Source organism: Propithecus coquereli, unplaced genomic scaffold (genome assembly GCF_000956105.1).
Source record: "Propithecus coquereli isolate 6110/MARCELLA unplaced genomic scaffold, Pcoq_1.0 Scaffold1, whole genome shotgun sequence".
Classification (NCBI taxonomy): Eukaryota; Metazoa; Chordata; class Mammalia; order Primates; family Indriidae; genus Propithecus; species Propithecus coquereli.
The window spans coordinates 10,344,729-10,372,393 of record NW_012133857.1 but is presented as its reverse complement, the minus strand read 5'-3'; the positions used below and the strand labels follow the sequence as shown (position 1 = coordinate 10,372,393).

General features: G+C 37.3%; 1 protein-coding gene across 1 annotated transcript in view; it reads left to right on the top strand.

Annotated features, from left to right (window-relative positions):
- The window catches only part of SETD2 (SET domain containing 2), a 140,908-nt gene that overhangs the window by 27,522 nt on the left and 85,721 nt on the right, over positions 1 to 27,665 (top strand). The window contains exons 2-8 of the mRNA XM_012665347.1: positions 4,203 to 4,218; positions 6,234 to 10,603; positions 13,472 to 13,603; positions 16,372 to 16,500; positions 20,786 to 20,909; positions 23,033 to 23,110; positions 24,569 to 24,666. Of these exons, the coding sequence (XP_012520801.1) occupies positions 4,203 to 4,218; positions 6,234 to 10,603; positions 13,472 to 13,603; positions 16,372 to 16,500; positions 20,786 to 20,909; positions 23,033 to 23,110; positions 24,569 to 24,666 (4,947 nt within the window). The remainder of the gene's footprint in view (positions 1 to 4,202; positions 4,219 to 6,233; positions 10,604 to 13,471; positions 13,604 to 16,371; positions 16,501 to 20,785; positions 20,910 to 23,032; positions 23,111 to 24,568; positions 24,667 to 27,665) is intronic.

The following is a 27,665-nucleotide window of genomic DNA, read 5'->3' as shown; positions in this document are numbered from 1 at the left end:
TCATTCTGTAACTTCTAGCTGTTGGTCATAGTTCTGACTTTTGGAATTACACAAAATAAGACTATTTCATCTTCTAAATGTTCTGATTTTTTTTTTTTTTTTTTTTGGGGACAGAGTCTCACTCTGTTGCCTGGGCCAGAGTACAGTGGTGTCACCGTAGCTCACTACAGCCTCAAACTCTTGGGCTCAAGTGATCCTCTTGCTCAGCCTCCTGAGTAGCTGGGACTACAAGCACGCGCCACCATGCCCAGCCAATACTTTATTTTTTGTAGAGACAGGGTCTTGCTATTGCCCAGGCTGGTCTTGAACTCCTGGTCTCAAGTGATCCTCCCACCTTGGCCTCCCGGAGTGCTAAGGTTACAGGCATGAGCCACCTCACCCAGCTTAGTTGGTTGATTTTTAATAGTTATGTCATTCTCTAGTTCTTTGAGCTTGCCATGAAACTCTTAACTAGTCTTTTTCCACATGTACCCTGTGACCTAGTAGAGATTTGTCTTCGTATTGACATGGATTAATTAACATTTTAAAAATACAGTTCTTGAGCAAGCTGCAGATTTGCCTGCTTTATAGACAATTGGCTGCAGTATTCCACTGGTGTTTTTTTTCTGTAGCAGTTTTTTAAAAGATGAAATAAGACTTATTCTAGCATGATTTCATGCTAGAAGTTAAATGCTTGTTTTGCATGCCTCCTTATTTTTCATGGCAGGGGTGCAGGGGGTTTAATACTCAGCTGGCTCTCATGGGATTGTTTTGTCAACTTTCCTTCAAAAACCCTATCCTTTGCTCTTGATATTATTTGGTATTATTTACCAAAGCAAGCGTTTTTTTCGTTAAAAACATTTGTGGCTGATTCTTGCTGTAGATTGTGACCTCACAGTTTCATTAATTTCTTCAAAAAGGTCTTGCCCTCTTATTGCTGCAGTAATCTACTCTCTTTGCCACATTTAGGTCTTGTCTTCTGGAAGTGTACCCCAACTCTAAAATAGTGCTCTGATCATAATTCCCAATTCTTACACCCTGTTCACTCTCTACCTCTCTTCTTTGGTTTCCACCAAATTTACTCTTTGAAGACCCTGATATCTTGTCCCTTCCCTCCCTGTTCCTTCATTTTATCAGCTTCCTTGAGATTTCATTCCCTATTATCTGTGGGTCTCTAGGTCAGTCATTTTAACATTCTTGGGAACGCCTTCAGTTCTCTCAACCCCTTGTCTTCTACCCCTCTTGTCCCACCTATCTTGCTGGATTAATTCACTAATTATTTCCTCTAATAGCTTAATGCTGTCGGCAGAAGTAGAATAAGTGTGCTGATGAGCTCTATTATAAATTGGTAATGTCCAACTTTGGGTGACAACACTGTGAGGATTACAGTCCACTTCCGTTTCTGTTCCCCATACTTGAATTTTCTTCAAGTCTTTTACCCTGTTTCTTCCTCCAACTTTCAACTAAGGATCTCAGAAAAGTAGAGGCCAAAAAGGATATGCTTGCTTTATTTTGAAACTTAACTATAACTTCACTTATTTGTATTCCCTTCTCTTGAGATCACTCATGCATCAACCTGTTTCCATACTTTCTCTGTGATCTAAATGCCTTGTTTGCTCACCACCTCTGTTTTTGATGAGAGTGGGAAGAAAGATACAAAATGGCTTGTATGAAATGATACTATACTTAAAAAGGAAAACAAAGACCTCTGTTTAAGTAAAAACCACACACATGCAAGTGTTAGAAAGCTCTATAGATGAAGATGTTAATATTTGTCTCTGGATAGGTTGGATTGTGGACCTTTCCTTCCGCTTGTTTGCAGTTTGGTTTTTCTCTATTAACATTTAAATGCTCTTAATGATGAGGAAAAAATAGATATTTTCCCCCAAAGTTTCTGAATGTATTAATACTTACGTTTTTATTGTAAACATTTTATTTTATTTATTTATTTTTTTGAGACAGAGTCTCACTCTCTTGCCTGGGGCGAGTGCCGTGGCGTCAGCCTAGCTCACAGCAACCTCAAACTCCTGGGCTCAAGCGATCCTCCTGCCTCAGCCTCCCGAGTAGCTGGGACTACAGGCATGTGCCACCATGCCTGGCTAATTTTTTTCTATATATTTTTAGTTGTCCAATTAATTTCTTTCTATTTTTAGTAGAGACGAGGTCTTGCTCTTGCTCAGGCTGGTTTCCAACTCCTGAGCTCAAACAATCTGCCCGCCTCGGCCTCCCAGAGTGCTAGGATTACAGGTGTGAGCCACCGCGCCCGGCCTTTATTTATTTATTTATTTTTTTAAAGAGATAGGGTCTTGCTCTGTCACCCAACCTGGAGTGCAGTGCTGTGATCATAGCTCATTATAACCTCGAACTCCTGGGTTGAAGCAATCCTCCTGCCTCAGCTTCCTGAATAGCTAGGACTGTAGGTGCACACCACCATGCCTAGCTAATTATTAAACTTTTTTTAATAGAGGTGGGGTCTTGCCAAGTTGCCCAGGCTGGTCTCAAACTCCAGGCCTCAAGTGATCCTCCTACCTTGGCTTCCCAAAGTGCTGGGATTACAGGTTTGAGCCACTACACTTGGCTATAACATCAAGTTCTAGGAAATGTCTTGCCATTTCTCTCAAGCAGTTCTTTGATTTTTTGAAATGGATCTTCATCGCTCCCTCTCCCCTCCCAATTCCACAAATTTATATTTCTTAAGCAGATTTTCATCACAGTTTGTCAGGGTTATTCTTTTCCATCTGTCTGTCCAAAATAGAACTGCTGAGGCTTAGGAAATAGTTCTGGTCACCTTAGTATTTCTAGCATTTCATGTGTGGGTACAGTGCAGACAAGCATGTGCTTAGACATCTCTTGCCACCTTCTATGTTCTTAAAATTTTCACATTACTAATTTAAATCAAATGTAATATGCCATAGGTTCTAATATGCCATAGGTTATAAGACACAATTATTTCATGAACAACTAAGAAAGGAAAAAATTCTGTCAGTTAAACTTTGATGTCATTGATAGTATGATGCATCCTGTGGAGTTGTTATATGTGGGGAAAATGTACAGTAGTTCTAACATCACATCTGTGAGCATTTTAGTGATTTTGGAGTAGGAAAAAGTGGTTAACCTTGGTACTGCTTCAGATCTCACTCATATATTGCTAACTTTTTCCCCCCTCATTACTTGGTTTTGTATGGCTACCAGAGATGTTGGTGAATGGATTGAATCATGATAAAGTCAGGCTTACATTTGGGGAAAAGGGTTTTGTGCATTTCTTTTCAGGTGCATTTAAAAAAGATTGTTGTACTCTTGCCACATAGCTTAAAGAGTGACCTGGTTAAAATACAAATCTGGCTCTCATGCCCTTTTGTAGCTTACCTTTCTCCAAGTAGATAGTCCCCCAGTATGCCTTAGTACTCTAGTACATACCAGACTTTTGGCTTTCGATTCCTCATAGTCAGGATACTGTATGGTTACTTTTGTTAGAACATAACTCAGAGAGCCACACACTGTGATATGGAGCAGATGCACCCGTAATGTGGAGTAGAGTCTTGCCTTCAGCAAAGGGACTATTTAATGAATACCAGAAAAGATTGAGAACCATTGTTCCATAAGATGAAATATGATTCTCCTTATGAAAAGCCTGGCTACTGCCCCCTACTACTCTACCTAATTGTTGGTGTCTTCCTGCCCTACACATTGTACTCAGGTAATATTGAACTGTTTATAGTTTCCTTGAACATATTCCATGTTTTAATCTCTGTGCCTCTGCCTGGGATCTCCCTCTGCTTGGGGGATCTCTCCACAAAATATTCTTCAAAAAGCAATCCTCTCTGTAGGAAAGATTCTTTGCATTCCTGTCTTCCCACTAAACTGAGTTGCTTATTGTCCTCTTTGCTGTTACACTGTACATATTTCTATCATTTATTCCATTATATTGGAATTACTTTTGTAACAAATTTATATTTTGTAACTTACAGGAAACTGTAAGCTTCCTTAAGGGCAGGGATTCTGCTTTATTTACTTTTGGTCTCCAGCACTTAGGGTAGTGCATGGCACTGTTTTCAATAAATATTTGTTAAATCAAGTGTAACCGAGGCTATGAAGGAATGGACAGTCCATATAGAATAAAAGTATCTTAAGTTCTCATAAAAACAGCTCTTGTTTCAATCATTTTTAAGTATTCATGATTTCTTTTTATTCTTTTGCATGTTTTCTTGGCTGCATGGAAATAGAGAAGAAGAAAACGAGGTAAGTATAATTTAACTAGTCATTTAGTGATTATGGAATTGACCTCTAAATACATTTTACAGTTTGGGTAAAAGCTGAAAACACTCAAAAAAAAGCTTCAAGGGCTTTAAAAAAGGTGGAGGAAGCTGGCAGCTCTGGTGACAGCTTTTACCTATTTTTATGTACTGAGCTTCCATGTAAGATTTAATTTGAAAAGTAGATTCTATTTCTTAATAGTAATTGGAAACCATTGCTCTGTGATAATGCATGTGAAAACATTTACTTTACCACTTGGATGGTTACTATGTAATTTTGAAAATTTATTTCAGATTTTACCATGTTGAAGGGGAATATTATTGTCTTCAATAGCCAAAGTTGATTAAAGGACATCAATTAGAAAAATTTTGCTGATAGCAAGTAAACCATCTTTAATTTAGGCTTGAGTTTATTCCTATAGATTTTTCTAATGTTCTTTCTACAACCTAGGTTATGCCTTTAACTTCTAAAGCCCACCTTTTTCTTACGTGATTTGGCAAATAATGGAGGGAGAAATCATCTTAGATATACTTTGTATAATAATTGTGTTGCTGATTACAGTAGTATCAGAGGGTAATCAGCATTATCTGTGTGTGGGGGGCCCAGGCAGAGACAGTGGCAATGTGCCAGGGTAAAATAATTTCCAGGAATGCAGAAGGCCTGGTCTTCACCTCATCTGTAAAATGAGTGAGGTGAAAGGCTCCTCTATACCAGTGGTTTCCCAAACCTGGGAGAATTACCTGTGGTGCTTGTGTCAAAACAAAACAGAAAAAAGCAAAACAAACTTTCTTGCCTGAACTTAGAGCTCAGTAGTTCAAATTGATATTCCATATAGTGTGGATCGTAGATCAGTATTTTATTATTTATTTATTTACACACACACACACACACACACACACACACACTCACTCACTCACTCACTCACTCACTCACTCTCACTCTCTCACTCCGTTGCCCAGTCTAGAATGCTGTGGCACCAGCCTAGCTCACAGCAACCTCAAACTCCTGGGCTCAAATGATCCTCCTGCCTCAGCCTCCTGAGTAGCTTGGGACTATAGGCGTGTGCTATCACACCTGGCTAATTGTTCTATTTTTCTGTCGAGACGGGGTCTTGCTCTTGCTCAGGCTGGTCTTGAATTCCTGACCTCAGATGATCCTCCCGCCTCAGCCTCCCAGAGTGCTAGGATTACAGACGTGAGCCACCGCGCCCGGCCTAGTATTTTTATTAGTATTATGCACCCACCTGATTCTATGTGGTGCCAGGAGACCGCTGGTTTTTTTTGAGTGCAGTGGTGTCATCATAGCTCACTGCAACCTCAAACTCCTGGGCTCAGGCGATCCTCTGGCCTCAGCCTCCTGAGTAGCTGGGACTACAGGCATGCACTATAGCTGCGCCCTGGCTAATTTTTCTATTTTTAGTAGAGATGGGATCTTGCTCTTGCGCAGGCTGGTCTTGAACTCCTGACCTCAAATGATCCTCCTGCCTTGGCCTCCCAGAGTGCTAGGGTTACAGGCATGAACTGCTGTGCCTGGCCAAGACCACTGGTTTTGATGACCTCTGATGTTTTGTCTCTGATAGAACACAAGAACAAACTATTTTGAGTACTGAAATGTTAGCTATTGCCCTTTATACATGTATCATTTAAATACATATTAGACTTTTGAATTTTTTTTGTTAAAAAAATGCTACCTGAAAAAGTTATAAAACTGAATAAAATTTTTTATGTAAAAGAGAACAAGAATGGAAAAATATGGGTACTTGTGAAGTTGGGAGTGGATACTTAGGGATTTTTTTATGCTATTCTCTATACTTTTGACTGTGTTTGAAAATTTCCATAATAGAGTTTTAGAAAATGCTTGTTTAGCTTAGTGAAGTTCATACTATTTGTTATTAAAAAAAGGGCTTTTCATTACTTTGGTAAACATTTTAAACTGTGATGCTAGCCATTTGAAAGTAGCCATTTGTTTTGGTAGTAATTGCTTGTTTTGTTCATTTATAGGCAAAGATTGAAAATGTGCAGAAAACAGGTTTCATCAAAGGACCAGTGTTCAAAGGTGTTGCTTCTAGTCGATTTTTGCCCAAAGGCACTAAGACAAAAGTTAACTTGGAGGAACGGGGACGACAGAAGGTGTCATTCAGCTTTAGCCTTACAAAGAAAACTTTGCAGAATAGGTTTCTCACTGCACTTGGCAATGAAAAGCAAAATGATACTACCAACTCCCCAGCTGTACCTCTCCAAGTAGACTCAACCCCTAAAATTAAAATGGACCTTGGTGATACCTTATCTACTACAGAAGAATCTTCCCCACCAAAATCAAGGGTGGAATTAGGCAAAATTCATTTTAAGAAACATCTGCTTCATGTAACAGCCAGGCCACTGCTGGCTACTACCACAGCAGTAGCATCGCCCCCTTCTATGACAGTACCAGCAGCCATAGCAGAATCAACAACTATAGATTCACCACCCTCATCTCCACCTCCACCACCTCCACCTCCCCAAGGCACAACACCCTCACCACCAGCACCAGTAACAGAGCCAGTGGCCTTGCCACACACGTCAATAACAGTTCTAATGACAACACCTGTACCCTTACCAGTAGATGTAACAGTTAGAGCTCTGAAAGAACCACCAGTTATAATTGTACCAGAATCTTCAGAAGTGGATACTAAGCAGGACACTGTATCTAATAGTTCAGAAGAACATATAACTCAAAATTTGAATGAGCAAGCAGATATTCCCTTACAAAAAGAAGATTCCCATATTGGGAAGGAAGAAGAAATTCCTGATAGTTCTAAGATTAGTCTGAGCTCTAAAAAAACAGGTTCTAAGAAGAAATCCTTACAATCCGAAGGCACCTTTCTTGGTTCAGAATCTGATGAAGATTCTGTACGGACTTCTTCAAGTCAGAGATCACATGATATAAAATTTTCAGCAAGCATTGAAAAGGAAAGAGATTTTAAAAAGAGCTCAGCACCTTTAAAAAGTGAGGATTTGGGGAAATCTTCACGATCTAAAACAGAGAGAGATGATAAATATTTCAGCTATTCAAAACTCGAAAGAGATGCTCGCTATATGTCTTCCCGATGTAGATCAGAAAGAGAGCGAAGGCGGAGCAGATCTCGTTCTAGGTCTGACAGAGGCTCTAGAACTAATTTATCCTATTCCCGGTCAGAACGATCTCATTATTATGACTCTGATCGTCGCTATCACAGGAGTTCCCCTTATCGAGAGAGGACACGCTATTCTCGGCCATATACAGATAACAGGGCACGAGAGAGTTCTGACTCAGAAGAAGAGTATAAGAAGACATACTCAAGGCGCACCTCATCTCATTCCTCCTCCTACAGAGACCTAAGGACATCATCATCTTATTCTAAATCTGATCGGGACTGTAAAACTGAGACCTCTTACTTAGAGATGGAGAGAAGAGGAAAGTATTCTTCAAAACTAGAAAGAGAATCCAAAAGGACTTCAGAAAATGAAGCAATGAAAAGATGTTGTTCTCCCCCTAATGAACTGGGATTCCGACGGGGGTCATCATATTCGAAGCATGATAATAGTGCTTCCCGTTATAAATCCACCCCTTCAAAACCTACACCCAAGTCTGATAAATTTAAAAATTCTTTCTGTTGTACAGAATTAAATGAGGAAATCAAACAGTCTCATTCTTTAAGTTTACAGACTCCTTGTTCAAAAGGTAGTGAGTTGAGAATGATTAATAAAATTCCTGAAAGAGGAAAGACAGGGTCCCCGTCTCCATCAAATCAATTAAATGATTCACCTACTTTTAAAAAGCTAGATGAATCACCTGTTTTTAAGTCTGAATTTATAGGACGTGATAGCCATGATAGTATTAAAGAATTAGACTCTTTATCTAAAGTGAAGAATGATCAGTTAAGAAGTTTTTGTACCATAAAATTAAATGTAAATGGATCTCCTGGGGCAGAATCTGATTTGGCAACATTTTGCACTTCTAAAACCGATGCTGTTTTGACAACTTCTGATGATAGTGTGACTGGATCAGAGGTATCCCCTTTGGTCAAAGCATGTGTGCTCTCTTCAAATGGATTTCAGAATATTAGTAGATGCAAAGAAAAAGACTTGGACGATACTTGTGTGCAGCATGGTAAATCAGAAAGCCCATTTAGGGAAACAGAACCTGTGGTGTCACCACAGCAAGATAAACTCATGTCTTTGTCAGTAATGACTATAGATTATTCCAAAACAGTAATTAAAGAACCAGTTGATATGAGAGTTTCTTGCTGTAAAACCAAAGATTCAGATATATACTGTACTTCAAATGACAGCAACCCTTTGTGTTACTCAGTAGCTGAAAATATTGAGCCTTCAGTTATGAAGATTTCTTCAAATAGCTTTATGAATGTGCATTTGGAATCAAAACCAGTTGTATGTGATAATAGGAATCTGACAGATCACTCAAAATTTGCATGTGAAGAATATAAGCAGAGTGTTGGTAGCAGTAGTTCAACTTCTGTTAATCATTTTGATGATTTATATCAACCTCTTGGGAGTTCAGTTATTGCTTCATCTCTTCAGAGTCTTCCACCAGGAATAAAGGTGGACAGTTTAACTCTCTTGCAGTGTAGAGAAAACACATCTCCAGTTCTGGATGCAGTGCTGAAGAGTAAAAAAAGCAAAGAGTTTATGAAGCATGCAGGTAAAGAAACAATAATGGAAGTAGGTAGTGGTCTTCCTGATTCAGGAAGGGGATTTACTTGCTTGGAGAACAGCCATAATAATGGTTTATCTGGGAAATGTTTGCAAGAGGCTCAAGAAGAAGGGAATTCCATGTTGCCTGATAGAAGAGGAAGACCAGAAATCTCTTTAGATGAAGAAGGAGAAAGAGGACATGCACATACTTCTGATGATTCAGAAGTTGTATTTTCTTCTTGTGATTTGAATTTAACCATGGAAGATACTGACGGTATAACTTGTACCTTAAAATGTGACAGTAGTGGTCATGCCCCAGAAATTGTGTCTACTGTCCATGAAGATTATTCTGGTTCTTCTGAAAGTTCAAGTGATGAGAGTGATTCAGAAGATACAGATTCTGATGACAGCAGTATTCCAAGAAACCGTCTCCAGTCTGTTGTGGTTGTGCCAAAGAATTCTACTTTGCCCATGGAAGAAACAAGTCCTTGTTCTTCTCGGAGCAGTCAAAGTTACAGACACTATTCTGACCACTGGGAAGATGAGAGATTGGAGCCAAGGAGACACTCATATGAGGAAAAATATGAGAGTATAGCAAGTAAAGCCTGTCTTCAAACTGAGAAATTCTTCCTTCATAAAGGAACAGAGAAGAATCCAGAAATTTCTTTTACACAGTCAAGTAGAAAACAAGTAGATAACCACCTGCCAGAAATTGCTCATCCTCAGAGTGATGGGGTTGATAGTACAAGTCATACAGATGTGAGATCTGACTCTCTAGGACACCCCAATTCAGAAGAAACAGTAAAAGCTAAAATATCTTCTAGACAGCAAGAAGAGCTGCCAGTTTATTCTTCTGATGATTTTGAAGATGTCCCAAATAAGTCCTGGCAACCGACCACTTTCACTAACAGGCCAGACAGTAGACTGGGAAAAACAGAGTTGAGTTTTTCTTCATCTTGTGACATCTCCCGTATGGATGGCTTGCGCTCGTCAGAAGAACTTAGAAACCTAGGGTGGGACGTCTCTCAACAAGAAAAGCCTACTACTACATATCAGCAACCTGACAGCAGCTATGGAGCTTGTGGTGAACACAAGTATCAGCAAAGTGCAGAACACTATGGTGGGACACATAATTACTGGCAAGGCAATGGCTACTGGGATCCAAGATTAGCAGGTAGATCTCCTGGAACTGGGGTTGTATATGATCGAATTCAAGGACAGGTACCAGATTCCCTAACAGATGACCGTGAAGAGGAGGAGAATTGGGATCAACGGAGTGGATCCCACTTTTCAAGCCAGTCCAGTAAATTTCTTCTTTCCCTTCAGAAAGACAAAGGATCAGTGCAAGCACCTGAAATAAGCAGCAATTCCATTAAGGACTCTTTGGCTATGAATGAAAAGAAAGATTTTTCAAAAAACTTAGAAAAAAATGATATCAAAGATAGAGGGCCTCCTAAAAAAAGGAGGCAGGAATTGGAGAGTGATTCTGAAAGTGATGGTGAACTTCAGGACAGAAAGAAAGTTAGAATGGTGATAGAGCAAGGAGGGACATCAGTGTTCCCAGGCTCAGCACTGATTGGGCCTTCCTGTGTCATGGATGACTTCAGGGACCCACAGCGATGGAAGGAATGTGCCAAGCAGGGGAAGATGCCTTGTTACTTTGATCTTATTGAAGAAAATGTTTATTTAACAGAAAGGTAAGCCTAATTTATACTTGTTTGACAAATTTTAACCTCCTTTTTGTTTTAAAAAAAATTAGCTTTTAAACACTTCAGACTGTGTGAGCTTAACCATATGAAAGACTTGTATGATAAAATGTAAATTAAGAACTCCGAAATGTTTTTAGATTTTTTATTGTTTTTTTTTTTAATTTAGATTTAATAGTGTAGATCCCCTCCCCCCAGTTTTCTTTCTTCCCAGGGAAAATGATACCTAATTTTTTTCTCTTGTTACTACTTTGGTTTTAAAAGTATAATTTAGACTAGCCCAATTTTTCTCTAATTCCTTTTACATGTGAAAGTGTGACAGAAAATGAAACAAAACCCCAGCAAAATGGTCTACTCTTAGAGAAGAAAAAAGTAGTTATCTTGAATTTTTTCTTACCTTTCAAAAATGTGCAGAATGGGCCGGGCGCGGTGGCTCACGCCTGTAATCCTAGCTCTCTGGGAGGCCGAGGCGGGCGGATTGTTTGAGCTCAGGAGTTCGAGACGAGCCTGAGCAAGAGTGAGACCCGGTCTCTACTAAAAATAGAAAGAAATTAATCAGACAACTAAAAATATATAGAAAAAATTAGCCGGGCATGGTGGCACATGCCTGTAGTCCCAGCTGCTCGGGAGGCTGAGGCAGGAGGATTGCTTGAGCCCAGGAGTTTGAGGTTGCTGTGAGCTAGGCTGATGCCACGGCACTCACTCTAGCCTGGGCAAAAGAGTGAGACTCTGTCTCAAAAAAAAAAAAATGTGCAGAATGAAGTATCTAGGTACTTTACAAAGATGGAACTAGATGAGGACATAGTTTTCACCTGTAAGTTTTTTTTAAGCCTCTTGTTAATAGATTAAATCAGGCAATAATATAACTAATATTTTATAAGTGGTAACATGGTTTATCAAAAATCCCTAACATGAAACGAGATATAATGAGAGTAGGAATAATGACTACATAGTCTTCTAGAGCAGAGCTTCACAGTCTGTTTTAACCTTTATCTCCTCCTTGATAATTTTCTCATTTTCCTGATATAAATATATGTTGAATGTGCTTAAAAAAGAAAACACTATACTTTCCTACCTACTCACTCCCCGTCTTTTGGAAATTTTCCTCCTAGTTGAGAATCAACCTAGCCATCATCCTTTTGAGCATTCAAAATTTTATTAAATCGAAGAAATTTTCCACTGTAGATAAGGTAAAAGACTTCATTTTAAAGTTAGGTCCCCCCAGAAGTTTTTTCCTATTAAAAAAGTAACCCTTATTTTTTATGTTGTAGAGAGCCTCTTACACTATATTCATTTGCATCTAGTTGTAAATTAGGTTTACATTAAAATTGGATATTTTAAGTAGTACACTTTAGGAATTATGTGACTGGTGGATTTTACAGGGTCCTTGTGAAAGAGTATAAAATAAAACTAATCAGCCCAATCCTCTGGCTTTTCTTCAGCAATGAGAGTCAGATATATACGTATGTGTTGGGGGAGGAATCAGATATATGATAGTGTCATATAGATTTGGTTGGTGGAGGAGAGCCTCCACCGTTTTGGAGTGGAAAGCATTTATATATATTCAACATTTTAAAGTGCCTGTTATATGTTAAGCATTTAGGATGCACCAAGAAGACATTGTAAAAATAGTGTGAATATAATGAAAAAAATTTTCTTACGTTTGTTGATGTAAATCTGTGCCCATTAGTCCTAATCTGGCCTTCTAGAACAATACAAAATAAAATTGCTGCTGATTCTTCAGAATAATAGCTTTTTAAGTACTTGTAAATAGGTATTTTGTTTAGTCATCTTTAGGCTAAGCATATTCATACACTTATTAATGAATTGTATCCTTAGTTGATCAAGAAGGATCATTCTTTTAACCTAAACTTAGTTGAAACTATCACTATACACTTTAGGTAATATATAGAACTGGGGCTAGAATATAACATATTTAGGATTAAATCAGATTAGAATTGGGGATTAAGATAGCCACTTAAAACACCTGTGTTCTCCTCTCCCCCTACGTCCCCCCCACCACATTTGATAGTGAGAATGAGTTATAGTTCCCTAATCTGAAGCAGATCATTTTTGACTACCCTTGATTTTATTTTTTTGACCAGGGTCAAAAAATAGAGTTCAGCAAAAAGGCCGATAAATAATCACAGTTTCGCCTTTGCTTTGCAAACTCTGAATATGTTTTTATGAACCTAGTCAAATTTGAGCAGTTTCTTTTCCCCTCCAAAATAAGTTTGTCTGCACTGAAAAAGTCGAGCCTTCTGAAACCTTTGTCTGCTTGGTCCATAATTATATTTCAGTTTTTAAAAAAATCTTTCAATTTTCTTTTAAACAAGATTTATACAGTGTGATGTTACTGAAGGATTCTCTGAAAGATTTGATTGAATTAAAAGTCTTAATTTAAAAGCCTTAATTTTCTAGAAACTCCTTTTTTTCTCAGCCTTTTATCTCAAGTATTATTTGTTCATCTATGAGGTCTGATTCTTAAACTTAACTTTAACCAGCTGTGTCACTATTTGAAACACCTGAGTTTTCCTATTTTTCTCTTGAGCCCAGTATGACTTTAGTACTTCAGATTGATCAGAATCCAAGGTTTAACTGACCTAGACTAGGAAATAAAGGCTGAGTTCCAAAATGATAGTCTTGAACTCATCCTGTCTTCCCCGTATGCCAAAGTTAAGGTTGCCTCTCTCATACTTTTTTGTAACACAAATGCTAAGTGATTAGATGTTTTCTTTCTTTTAATGGTTGACTTATAGGAATCATTAAATGTGAAACTAATGATATTTAACACATATTTGAATGTATATATCATTGCCAGATTCATTTAACCAGTTTTTATGAAATTTTACCCAATAGAAAGAAGAACAAATCCCATCGGGATATTAAGCGAATGCAGTGTGAGTGTACACCTCTTTCCAAAGATGAAAGAGCTCAAGGTGAAATAGCATGTGGGGAAGATTGTCTTAATCGTCTCCTCATGATTGAATGGTAAGTAAATTAGAATGCTCTGCTTTTGCTCAATCCCTGTTTGTTGTTTTTTTTTTTTTTTTTTTAATATTCAGGGTCTCACTCTATCCAGGCTGGAATGCAGTGGTACAATCCTAGCTCACTGTAACCTCAAATTCTTTGGCTCAAGCAATCTTGCCTCAGCCTCCTGGGTAGCTAGAGTACAGGTGTACACCACCACACCCAGCTAATTTTTAATTTTTTTTTTTTTTTTTAGAGAGATGGGGTCTCACTATATTGGCCAGGCTGGTCTCAAACTCCCAGCCTCAAGTGATCCTCCTGCCTTGGCCTCCCAAAGTGTTGTGATTGCAAGCATGAGCCACCCCACCCAGCCAACCCTTTTATTAAATGTCTCTAAATATCAAAAAAGGAATTATCAATAAGAGTAAAATTTAACCTTCCTCCTATGGAAAGGTTATCATAATCTGTGGATGAATATTTATAAACAATAAAATCTCTGATGTATAGTAGAAAACAGATATTAATAAGGGGACAAATTTCCCTCGCACTGTTCATAAGGTTATAATACATGGTACATTTTACGTGCTTTGTAAGTAGTCCTATTACTAATAACATTATAACATTAATTTTTATTCAGTGCCCTTTTGTCTCCTATAATGTTCATGTCCTGGGAGGTAAATGTTGGTATTTTTAGCTTTTGCTATAAAATGAGATAAAACCCTAGCATTTTATAAATGCATAAAGTGGAAACCTCAGTCCCTTTGTTCGTAATCTTTTTAATGCCTATGCCAACATAGGTAGATGTTTTCCTCCTTTTATGTATATAAGTAAAATCTTATGTATATCTTCTTGGATTTGCTAATCAGAACTACACTTACAGATCTACTTAAATCTTTCCCTTGGCTGCTTGATGTATTCTATTTTTAATTAACCTATAATTATTAATCTTCTATTGAGAGACATTTGCTTCCATATTATTATAAACAGTAGATATCTTTACATTAGAAAAATGTTTGGTACTTTTTTCTATATTTCTACAAAAATTTGATAAATTTTTTTTAAAATCTGATGAAAAATTTATCCTTGTTTTTAACATGGAAAAAGTATGAAGGTGATTTTTAGTGTAGATACCTTATTTTGAATGTTAATGAAGTGTTTTGGTTTTTTTTTTTTTTTTTTTTTTTTTGAGACAGAGTCTCACTCTGTTGCCCTGGCTAGAGTGAGTGCCGTGGCGTCAGCCTAGCTCACAGCAACCTCAAACTCCTGGGCTCAAGTGATCCTACTGCCCCAGCCTCCTGAATAGCTGGGACTACAGGCATGTGCCACCATGCCCGGATAATTTTTTCTATATATTTTTAGTTGGCCGATTAATTTCTTTCTAATTTTAGTAGAGGCGGGGTCTCGTTCTTGCTCAGGCTGGTCTGGAACTCCTGAACTCAAATAATCCGCCCGCCTCGGCCTCCCAGAGAGCTAGGATTACAGGCGTGAGCCACCGCGCCCGGCCTGAAGTGTTTTTTTTTAAAAGCTCAGTTTTTGTTTTGCTAATGTTATAGTGTTGCAAAAATATACCTTGGAAAAAAATGTATTTATACCTGGAGAAAATAAGAGAAAGCATTTTTGGTACTGTTTTATCCAAACTGAAATTTGAGGTGACAGTACAGATGTAAGAAGAGGAGACAAGGTGTTAGCACTATTCTAATTTGATATTGTTGCCCTAGTCAGTCTTCTGAATTTTCCTGTGAACCTTGCTAAACATATATGAAGTATAGAATTTCTTTCTGCATGTTATTCCCTCACTTGAGCTTTTAGTAGTTCTGTTGTCCTCAGGATACACCATAGCCTTGTATTTAGAACCCTTCATAGTATATAACCAGCCTACCTTTCTATCTTCTAGCAATCCACCTTTCTTATCACTTATTCTTAGCTGTTTTATTCCCTTTTCCCCAAGTAGGCCTCATTTGCTATTTCTGCATATTGGCAGGGACAGTTGTATCTCTAGCTCTCTTTATCTGTTCGTACCCTATGTATCATTAAAGATTTTGCATTAATCCTCTTCCGTCTTGATAACTTTCCTTCACTGCCTCACTTTTGGGTGGATCCTCCATCCTTTGAACATTAGTAAAGATGTTATTACCGCTGGTTTGACAATAAATAATAATGTATTAGAAATGATTGGTAATTTCTGCTGTAGCCTTAATCGGCATTAAAAGCCTTTGTATGTGTCAGCTTTAGAATATTAAGAATTCTTTGAATGTTTGATTTTATTATCTTTACTCTAGGATCCATGGGAAAAGAGCCTTACCATATTACATTGCATTTAATCTGAACAAGGATATTTTTAATAATGACTTTGGTTTCTCTAAAATATAGATCAGGTATTAATAGTTCGCTGCATTCAAAAGACCAAATTAATGGTGATTGGAGTGGGATGTGAGGGAAAGTGCACCGATAGTTAGCTCTGCAGAGTTGTCGATGTACTGCAAGCTTACATGCAGCCTAGAAATTTATTCTAGGCGCCCAGGGAATGGTAGACAAACCTTTTTTGTGATGACCAGATGACAAGGCTGTATTTTGGGTATGATGTGTTTAACATTGTAGACACCCGGTTCTGAGAAATCCCTTTGTGATGGAAAGAATTATTAAGGAAGGCTCACTTGGAGTTAACCACGTATATGCTAATTACACCATAAAAATATGTACACATATAGTTACACAACACATTCTAGTGAAGATATTTTGGTTCTTTTGCTACTTTAGAGAATTAATTTTCCACCCGTTTCTTATTTCAGTTCTTCTCGGTGTCCAAATGGGGATTATTGTTCCAATAGACGGTTTCAGAGAAAACAGCATGCAGATGTGGAAGTCATACTCACAGAAAAGAAAGGCTGGGGCTTGAGAGCTGCCAAAGATCTTCCTTCGTAAGTTCTGATTTGATCACCTTTCACTTCATTTTTGTGTTATTGAACTTGTAGGAAAATAATTTCTCTGTTACATTGATGTTTAATAATGATTATTGTATAGAATGGCCACCTGTTAGCAAGTTTGTAGGAAAAAGAACCAATTTCCACCTCTTCTAGGAAATTTTAAAAAACAACCATCCTCCTGTCTATATAGGAAGAACATTTTGGTCCTTTTGACATTTGAACTACGCAGGTCTTTTTTTTGTCTGATGGTTATGTTTCCTTTAATTTCACATAATTATCAAGTGTTTGCTATAGACCCCCAGAATTGCTGTGAAGCTATATTAAAAGGAGTTGGAACAGAATCTATTAGTGTATATAAAATTGAGTTGGCATAAGAGTATGAGAGTATCTGAGCATATCAAGGTAAAGAATTAAAGCATACTTGATATATACCCATTAAACATTTGTTAATTGAATAAATGTCACCCTTCGTCTAATTCATGTAACTTTTGAATGTAATGCAGCAAGACTGTGTTTGGTATTTCCTTGAAATGCTTAATTTTCTTATGTGTTAGTATGTTTAAATATTCTTAATGAAAACTGAGTGCCTTTTTACATTGAAGTTAAAGATATACAGATTATGTGTGGTTGTGGTTGAAAATTTTTTAAAATGCATAAAAGAAAACGAAGAAAATAAAACATTTACTAGATTGTAATAATTCAGGCATAACTATTCTTTCAGAACCCTCTGAGCATATGGCCACACTTGGACGGGAATTGGGGTGGGGTGGAGCCAGGGAGGTTTAGTCCATTTATTATGGGGATTCAAAGCAACCGAGTATTTAGACAGTAATTTATGTTTTTTTGCCCTGCTTGTCCCCCTTAGCAATAATTTAGTTTTATGATAGGAATCTTCATATATCTTGCTCAAGCTGATCTCGAACTCCTGACCTCGAGTGATCCTCCCGCCTCAGCCTCCCAGAGTGTTAGGATTACAGGCATGAGCCACTGCGCCCTGCCAGTTACTGAGGACTTTAAGGTGCTTCTCTCAGCAGCTTCATGAAGCTCAAACTGTTAGATTCATGGGTATTGGTATATCCTTCAGATTTTCTGATGCGAAGTCTCTGCTCTGAGTGATTTAATGATCAGGTCCTGGTATTTAAGAACTTTTTCTGAGTGAAAAGGTGATTTGTGAGTAATACCAGAATTGAATATTCTAGATAATAGAAGAAAATATCTTTATAATATAATGGGACAAATAGTCATTCAGGTGGAGTTTGAATCCTAGGGTGTAATCAAGCTTTGTGATATTGGACAGGTCAGCTACTTTCTTCAAACTCTATCTTGTCTGTCAGATGGGCATAATACCTATGTTACATTGGCATCAATAAGCTTTAAATGAGCAGGTTCAAGGCAGAGAATAGATGAGGGGATGGAAATATATTTTCCCTATGAAATTCCAGATTCTGGATAAGGTAAGGCATGTTTTGTAGTCATTATCATATTTAATTGACAAAGCAGCCTGAGATGTGTCATTTCCCTTTTCTCAAGGGAGGGACTGATCCCTGAAGTCTCACATTGTGGGACCTCAAATTTTGTCATCATCCTGCATTACTTACAAGACGATAAGCTTCTGGGGTTCAAAAGAAAATTTTAAGGCTGGGCCTGTAGTGGCTTATTCCTGTAATTTCGTCACTTTGGGAGGCTGAGGCAGAAGGATTGCTTGAGGCCAGCCTGAGCAACATAGCAAGACCTCGTTAGCTGAGTGTGATGGCACATGTCTGTAATCTCAGCTACTTGGGAAGCTGAGGCAGGAGGATTGCTGAAGCCTGCCCAGGAGTTCGAGGTTAGAGCGAGCTATGATTGGTTGCACCACTGCACTGCAGCCTGGGCAACAGAGTGAAGAGTGAGACCCAGTCTCAAAAAAAAAAAAAAAGGAAATTTAAGTATTGTCTATACAAAGACAACAATTTGCATTTTTTGGTTTATCCATGAGTAATCAGATTTTTATTATTGAGACCTAAATGTGCTGCACAAATATACATATGTCCAGTATAAGTTTCTCTATTCCTGTTTTTGGATTTTGCTTTTTTACATAATGTTCTTTTCTCATTCATTTTTAACTTCTTTATTTTCTAAATTAAGTGGATTTAATTTTTTTTGTTGGCCAAGATATCTCCTCCTTTAATAAGTATATTGATTGTGTCAGTATGTTGTAAACAAATACCAAAGATTTACATTTTAAAAATTTCTTTGGTTAGAGTTACGGCATGTTTGAGGGGATAGACAAGACTTTCAGGCAGGCCATTTCATGTCAGAACTTGGGAGCAAAGCATAGTGAATCTTTCCTCTACATAGAGCTAAAAGTTGAAGTCATTGGTGAGAATGAGCTTTTAGAGAATAAAGGGAGGGGGAAAAGACTGAGAACTTAATATCTTCAATACAAAAGAATTAGTAAAAATAACCAAGGAAAGGACAATCAAGGGTATGGTAACTAAAAGAAGCCGAAAAGAGATTAATCATAATTATTGATAAAGGTTAGAGAGAATTCACAGAGAATGTAGTCAGAGAATAGTTGTTAGATTTGACCTTTCATCACTAGAGACCTTTGAGAGTAAAGGCAGCAGAAGAGCTGCTGTATTTAAGTTGCTTTCTTTTTTCCTAGAACAAAAAAAGCCTCTTAATTTCTTTAGAGCTGTTTTCCAGCTGTGAATCACTGATTTCATGATACTGCAAACCGGAACCAGACTTGAACATTTGTTTTAATAGCTAGTTAGGGAAAGGATATGTATTTTGGTAGTATGTATAAATTATAAAAGCATCTTAGAATCAACATTCTTTGAAAAGTACTAGGAAGGAGAAAAGTAACCTTGATACTTTATATGCATTTTAATTATTAGGTGATTAAATATGACATGTCCGATTTCGAATCAAAAGTGTAGTTTATTATATCTCCAACAAGAAGCAGTGCAATTAATCAAAGTATGTGCCTAAACTATCAACACAGGTTTGCCATCTGAACGGCAGCTTGTTTATGCCAGCAGCAAAGAAGCCTGGAGAGTGAGTGGTGATGAAATCGTGAAAGGCGTTTTCCACAGCTTGTTGAGAATTGAATATTTTTCCTTGCAAGAAGTGGTCCAAAGCCTGGAAGAAGTGGTAGTCAGTTGGTACAAGGTCTGGTGAATATGGTAGATGACAGAAAATTTCCATGTACAGCTTCTGTAGTTTGAGCATTGTTATTTGTGCGACGTGTGGTCGAGCACTCTTACAAGAGGATTGGTCTGTCTCTGTTGACCAGTCTCGGCTGCTAAATTGCAAGCATCCTCATCATTTTGTCCAGTTGGTTGCAGTAGACATCTGCTGTAATCAACTGACCAGGTTTCACAAAGCTGTGGTGGATAATACCAGCACTGGACCACATAGACACCATTAGGTTTTTTTTTGATGAATATTAGGTTTTGGACTGAGTTTCGGCACTTCATTTTTATCCAACTATTATGCTGAACACTTGCGATTGTCAAAAAGAATTTATTTTCATCACATGTAACAATACAGTGTAGAAATGGTTAGCCTTTATGTCATGAAAACAAAGAAAGACAAGCTTCGAGATGATTTGTCTTCTGAAGCTTGTTTAATTCATGTGGAACACATCTATACAGCTTCTTGATCTTGCCGATTTGTTTCACATGTCCCAGTGTTGTTGGAATAGTAATGTCAAACCTTACTAATTCATGCTGAGGTTGAGATAGATTTGCTTCCACTAAAGCTTTCAGCTCATCATTATCCACCTTGGTCTCAGGTCGCCCACGTGGCTCATTTTCAAGATTAAAGTCACCACACTGGAACTTCTCAAACCATCAACGTACTGTGCGTTCATCAGCCAGATCCTTCCAAAACACTTTGTTGATATTTCAAGCTGTCTGTGCTGCAGTGGTTCCACGGCGGAACTCATATTTGAAAATAACACGAACTTTTGACTTATCCATGGTTTCACAAAAATTGCTCTAAAAAAAATTTGAAAGATAGTCACAAGCCAAAACACATGTTTGAAAGACTGGGTGTACCTTCACAATAAAAATAAAACAAGAAGTGTCAATGTGAAATGTCAGAGATATCAACTGTCTAACTTAGTGCTTAAGGAAATCGGACATTTCATGCTTAATAACCTAATGTATTTTGTATACAACAAATTTATCTACTTTGTTATATTTCTTTACATTTGTTATTTTTGCCTGGATGTATGTTTTCTGTATCACTCCTAGGTAGGAAGTTCTATTATTTTCTTCATTTTGCTTTTCAGGAACACCTTTGTCCTAGAATATTGTGGAGAGGTACTTGATCATAAAGAGTTTAAAGCTCGGGTGAAGGAATATGCACGAAACAAAAACATCCACTACTATTTCATGGCCCTGAAGAATGATGAGGTAAGCAGCATGGATATGTTTGCCTTGAAATAAAAATTGGCTGGGTTTGAAAGGGTCATTGATACTGACTGATCTCTAAAGTGTATTAAGTGACAAAAATAAGGGACAGAATGGTATATAAGTAGTTTTTATTTGTTTACAAAAAAGGATAGAGGAGGGAGGTATTTAGAGATATATGTAAATATAAACATACATGCTTCAGAGTATAGCTCTTAAAAATTATTGATGACCCCCAAAGTGCTTTTGTTTATATAGGTTATGTGGGTTATATTTATCAGTATGTATCACATTAAAAGTCAAAGACTGAGAAATTTAAAAATACCCATTTAAAAGTACACTAGGTCCTTGAATTACATTTTGTTATAACATTGATGAGAAAACAAAAAGACAGTTCCTGGCTAGGGCCACTGGCTTTGTGGAATTTGCCTATTCTCATGTCCATGTGGGTTTTCTTCGGGTATTTCAGTTTCCTCCCACATCTGAAAGATGTGCCCATTAGGTGAATTGGTGTATCTAGATTGTCCCAGTGTGAGTGAGTATGAATGCGTATTTGAGTGTGCCCTGTGATGGAATGGTGTCCTGTCCAGGATTGTTTCCAGCCTTGCACCTTGAGCTGCCGGATAGGCGCTGGCCACCTGTAACCCTGAACTGGAATAATTGGGTAAATAATTATCTCATTTTAATTAATGTTTCTTAAATGTATGTATAGCTCACATTAATTTCAGTGTTTTGGTCTTTATCTGGAAGTTTAGTGGTGACATATTTCTAAATAAACCGAATATGGCAGTACACATTGGACTTCATCAAAATTAAAATTTAGTTTTATATTTTGGCACCTTTGAAATAATATCTAAAATAATTATGAGCAAGGAGAGGTGACAGCTAAGTGCAATGTGAATTCCTGGTTTGGATATTACATTGGAAAAATGACAGCTATCTAAATTTGAATAACGGCAGGGTATGGTGGCTCACGCCTGTAATCCTAGCACTCTGGGAGGCCGAGGCAGGAGGATCGCTTGAGGTCGGGAGTTTGAGATCAGCCTGAGCAAGGGCAACACCCCTGTCTCTACTCAAAAAATAAAAAGAAATTAACCAGACAACCAAAAATAGAAAAAATTAGCCAGGCATGGTGGCGCACGCCTGTAGTCCCAGCTGCTTGGGAGGCTGAGGCAGGAGGATCACTTGAGCCCCAGGAGTTTGAAGTTGCTGTGAGCTAGGGTGACGCTATAGCACTCTAGCCCGGGCAACAGAGCAAGACTCTGTCTCAAAAAAAAAAAAGAAAAAAGAAAAAAAAAAATTGAATAAAGAAACTGACTATATTTAGTTTATTTAGAAATATGCCATGGAACTTAACTCTTGTTTAATATCAGTTAGCCTGTGGCAAAGTTGGTTTTGTTATGTAGTTTCCAAGAGCCTAGGGATGACCTTAAATGAGGACTTACTGTAACAATAATAAGCCTCGTACTTATTGATACAGATGACATGGTAAAGATTGTATAATGAAAAATAGCTATTTTGAAAAAATTTTTAGTGAGAATAGTGGCGTTACTTTACATTTTTATGAATGTCTTTAATGTCTGGGTTAGTAGAATTCAGCTGGATTCTCATATATCTGCCTTTCTATTTAATATGGAAATGTAAATTCTAGAGATCTGACTCCTGACCTGCTTAATTTAGTTCTGCAGGAGGGCCAGCAAGTTTTAACAGACTCTCCAGGGGATTTGGATACATGCTCAAATTTGAGAGCCACTTTACCGTGATATAACATGTACTTTAAAATGAAGTTTTACACGTACAAATAAGATTGAAATGTAAGAGAATGTAAGAAGTAGCTAAGAGTAAATGGGAGAGACATTTGTAGATACAGAGGTAATTTTGGCTGTAGGTAAAGGTTTATAGTTAGCAGATCTTCCAGAAGAAGCAGTTACGTATTTGTCACTTTAATACATGAAGTATTATGAGAGAGTTCTCTAAAGCAGGGCGGAAGGGGGTGGGGTGGGGTGGGGTGTGTGTGTGTGTTTGTGTGTGTTTATCTTAAACTTGCTTTGATGCCTTTCCTTTGCAAAATGCATGAATATTTTAAGGTATCATTTTTTAACCCTTAAATTATCCTCCTCTTCTAGATAATAGATGCCACTCAGAAAGGAAATTGCTCTCGTTTCATGAATCACAGCTGTGAACCAAACTGTGAAACCCAAAAAGTAAGTTGAGGTGGATTTAGAGTTTGGGGTATTTGTTGAAGATTGCTGTTCTGACCATTGATTTTAGATCCTGTACCAAAGGTACTCATGAATTTTATTTTTTAATCGTTTTTCCTATTCTGCTTTATTAAAAATTTTCTTTTGAAGTAAGTTTAGATTTTATAGAAACATTGCAAAAATAGTATAAACTATTTACATATATATCACCCTTCACCTAGCTTTCCTAATGTTAATGTTGTACCTAACTAAAGTATCATATACAAGGAATACTATTAACTAATCTAAAGACCTTATTCAAATTTTGACTACTGTCATTTTTCTGATGCAAGATCTAATCCAAGAACTCACATTGCATTTAGTTGTCATCTCTTCTTGCCCATAATTATTTTAGATATTATTTCAACGGTGCCAAAATATAAAACTAAGTTTTAATTTTGATGAACTCCAATGTGTACTGCCATATTCTGTTTCTTTATGAGGTCTTATTGAAGTGCCATTTGACTATTTTAATAAGACTCATAAGAGACTAAAAGACCAAAGTTGAAAAGGATTGTAACTTTTTCAGGGTAAGAAAGCTGTGGACCCCCTCCTCAGATAAATACATATCATTGATTTTCTCTTATGTTGAAATAGTGCTTTTGATTCCTGGATATTTTTTGCCCTTTGATCTATGCACTAATAGATTTTATGTATGGCTCTTCTAAGAGCCAAGCTGTGTAACAAAGAGGAGAACTCAGTTTGGAATCATTTATTCCAAGTTCTGGTTCTAGTTTTACCAGAGCTGGTGGGTGGCCACATGTCTAACTGTGAGACTCCCACTGTACATTGTCCCTTAATCTCTCTAAGTGTGGATTTTTTATCAGTAACATGTGCAGATGGTCTGGATTAGAGCTCTATGATCCATAACTTGCTTACCTGGTCTACCTCTTATGTATCTGCCCTAATTTTAATTTTTCAGTTTTATGTATCTGTTCTGATCTTTCCTCCCTTTTACCGTACTCAGCTATATGACCACTGGTTCATGAAATTAAACTTTTGGCCTCAGTGTTTCCCAGGTTCCATGCCCCATCTTATCTTAGAACCTGGTTACTTTTAACACAAGTTAGTATAGATTTGCCTTTGTTACTCAGTGACACCAAACATTCCTGATTTGCCTTAGTACAAGGGAATCTTTACTGGATGGAAATGTTAAAGTAGCAGTTACTTCCCACCCTCCCTCCCCCTTTAGCAGCTGCTTTTATTAGAGATAAATTACTGATACATTCAATTCGGTAACCTGTTAAATAAGAGGAACACTTAAATATTTATTTAAAGAAAAAAATTCCCCATTTGCTATTTGGGAAAACCTTTATTGCCTAAAGAGCCACGTGCATAATAGAGGCAAATTATAATGACGTTTATACACACACATTAATAAGTTACTAAGTTCTTTTCTTTTCTTTTAAAACAACATCTCAGTGGACTGTGAATGGACAACTGAGGGTTGGGTTTTTTACCACCAAACTGGTTCCTTCAGGCTCAGAGTTAACATTTGACTATCAGTTCCAAAGATATGGGTAAGTACTTATTTTGCTGCTTCTGATAGGGAAATAGGCTATTGAGATATAGAGATATGAAACTTTGTGAATTACTTAAGAGTTATGTTTACTGTCAACTACTATCTATACTATTTGTGTGCTTTTCCTACTGTATGACACTTCTGGCCATTAAGGGATATTGTACAGGAACTATATAATTTTTTTCTCAACTTCGTGCTAACTTACATAATTATGTTTCTAACATTATTAAAAACTTCATTATAGAAATGCAGGGTCTGTGTGTCTGAAGAGAATAGTACAGTATAATAAATTCATGTGTATTCATCATTCAGCTGTTTTTTTTGTTTCATTCTGTTTTGAGACAGTCTCTCTCTCTATTGTCGCCCTGGCTAGAATACAGTGGCAGGATCTTAGCTCACTGCAACCAGCTATGGCTATAGGTGCGTGCCACTGCACCTCTAGCTAAGTTTTTGTATTTTTAGTAGAGACAGGGTCTTGCTTTTGCTCAGGTTGATCTCAAACTCCTGCTTCAAGCAGTCCTCCCACCTTTGCCTCCCAGAGTGCTAGAATTACAGATGTGAGCCACCACGCCATCATTCAGCTTTTCAGAGTTATCAGCTCGTGACTAATTTTGTTTCATCTATACCATATTGTACTCTTTTTCTAAAAATTTTTATTTTTTAATGTTTAATTTTATAGAGACAGGGTCTCACTCTGTTCCCCAGGCTAGAGTGTAGCGGTGTGATCATAGCTCACTGTAACCTGGAACTCCTGGGCTCAAGTGATCCTTTTGCCTCATCTTCCCAAGAAGCTAGGACTTTAAGGTGCACGTCATCACGCCCAGCTTGGTGCACAGAAGAGATAGAGTCTTCCTATGTTGCCCAGGCTGGTCTCAAACACCTGGACTCAACCCATCCTCTGTTTTCAGCCTCTCAAAGTGCTGGGATTACAGGCGTGTGCCACTGTGCCTGACCTATATAGTGCTCTTGTTAGCTGGGCTTGGTGGCACACACCTGTAGTCCTAGATACTCAGGAGGCTGAGACAGGAGAACCTCGTGAGCCCAGCAGTTCAAGGCTGCAGGGATATTTGTTACCTAGTTCTGTCTACCAAAAATTGTAAGTGATGCAATAGCAAAGAGCACCCCAACACCAAAAATGGGGGAATTCTTATTAACACTTGAGCATCAATAAGGATAATAATTGAGGTTGTTTGAAACACATTATGTAAGATCTATGAGTTTTAATTATATTTTAAAAATAAAACTACATTAGTTATTATTGAAGGGAACTAATGAGTTTGACAACTAGATTAAAAATAGGAAAAAAGCAAGCATTTAAGCATTTATTGTGCCTTTCACAAGTGACTTGTGCTTCAGGTTAAACCAAATAGTTGATGAAAGGAAGTTAACTAGAGATATTCTAGTTAATAAATGTAGTAAAGGTATCACCATTTTGCAATACTTAGTAAACTATGGATCTAAAGAGTGGTCATTGGTAGCTGCTAATATTACAAAAAGAGAACTAATGTGTGCTTCCTGATGGAAGAACACAGTAGTAGTCTTGCTAAAAGAAATTCTGAATCTGAATTAGATCAGGTCTCTAGATCTCACTGTTTATTTATAAGAAATATGGGAAATAGGGACAAATAAATTACATGCAGGGATGCAGTCAAAAACAGACTTTGGGAAACTATGTAGGACAAATGATTTTATTATAAAATAATTTGTAAGAAAAAGATGGAGGGTGAACCTTCAGATTAAGAGACATAATTGTAGTGTTTGGGCCTTATTTAGAATAAATTGGTTAAAAGGTATTTGAGATTAATAGGGAAAATCAGAATCATTAGTGGCTATTTGATGTTATTGAGTAATTATTAATTTCTTAACATGATATGGTATTATATGTTTAAGAACATGTCCTTCTAGATAGATATCCTGAAATACTGGTAATAAAATGGTGCTTTATATGGTATCCTTTTTTCTTCAGTTAGTTTCTTTTATCTTCTTTGGGTCCTAAGGACCATCGTCTTGCACAAGACGATTTCTGATTATTAAGAAACTAACACAAGCCAGGTGTGGTGCTGTCTGCCTGTAGTCCCAGCTACTTGGGAGGCTGAGGCAGGAAGATTACTGGAGCCCAGGAGTTTGAGTCCAGTCTGGGCAACATAGCAAAGACCCCATCTCTTTTAAAAGTTTCTTTTGTGTGTTTTTTTGAATTATACTTACATGAATTAGTAGTTTCTGGTGTTAATACTAACAAAGCACACAGATAGTTTTCCTGGATATTTTAATTCTTTTAATGCTACCATATGACAAAGATTTAGTTCCTCTGCTCTGTTCAGTCTGGTGTCAGTCACTGATACTCAAACAGTGAAGCTGTTTCAGATACTTCTTCACATGTTTCATGCTTCATGTCTTAGAACTTAGTGAATACTGAGGTTCTTTCAGTTCTGAAAATGATTTTCTGATTATAATCCAGGGCAAATGCAAGATGGTTATTTCTTATTTTATCTCCTTCTTTTATCAAGTATGCAGGGCATAAGTGTAGATCAGGTTTTGTGTTGGGCTTTATTTTTTTCCCTCGGTGCTTGTACTGTCCTCTTGAAGGAAAAGGAAAGTGGAAATCAAGTGCTATTTGTGAATCCTTGTTTTATTTATTGAACAATTTATTTTTGTGCCTTGAATTGCTACTGTCTTATACTAAATCTATCAGTTTACTTTTAGAATCTCCATGTTTTCTTCAGGTAGTTCTGATCACTAATAATGGCAGAGGTGGTTTCTGTTTAGGCCTGTGTTCTTTTCCACCAGTCTCCCTTGCCTCGATGGTTATATTTATTTATGACTGTATTTGTTATTATAGTGTCTTATCCTTATGTGATTATAACTTTTACTAATCATCTGTTTCCTTTTAAGAATCTTGTACTGATGCATTTTACATCTGCTTATAATAATGCATTTTATTTTTACTATGTGCCAATTAAACATTTATATATAAGTGATCGTTAGCTGAACTATGTA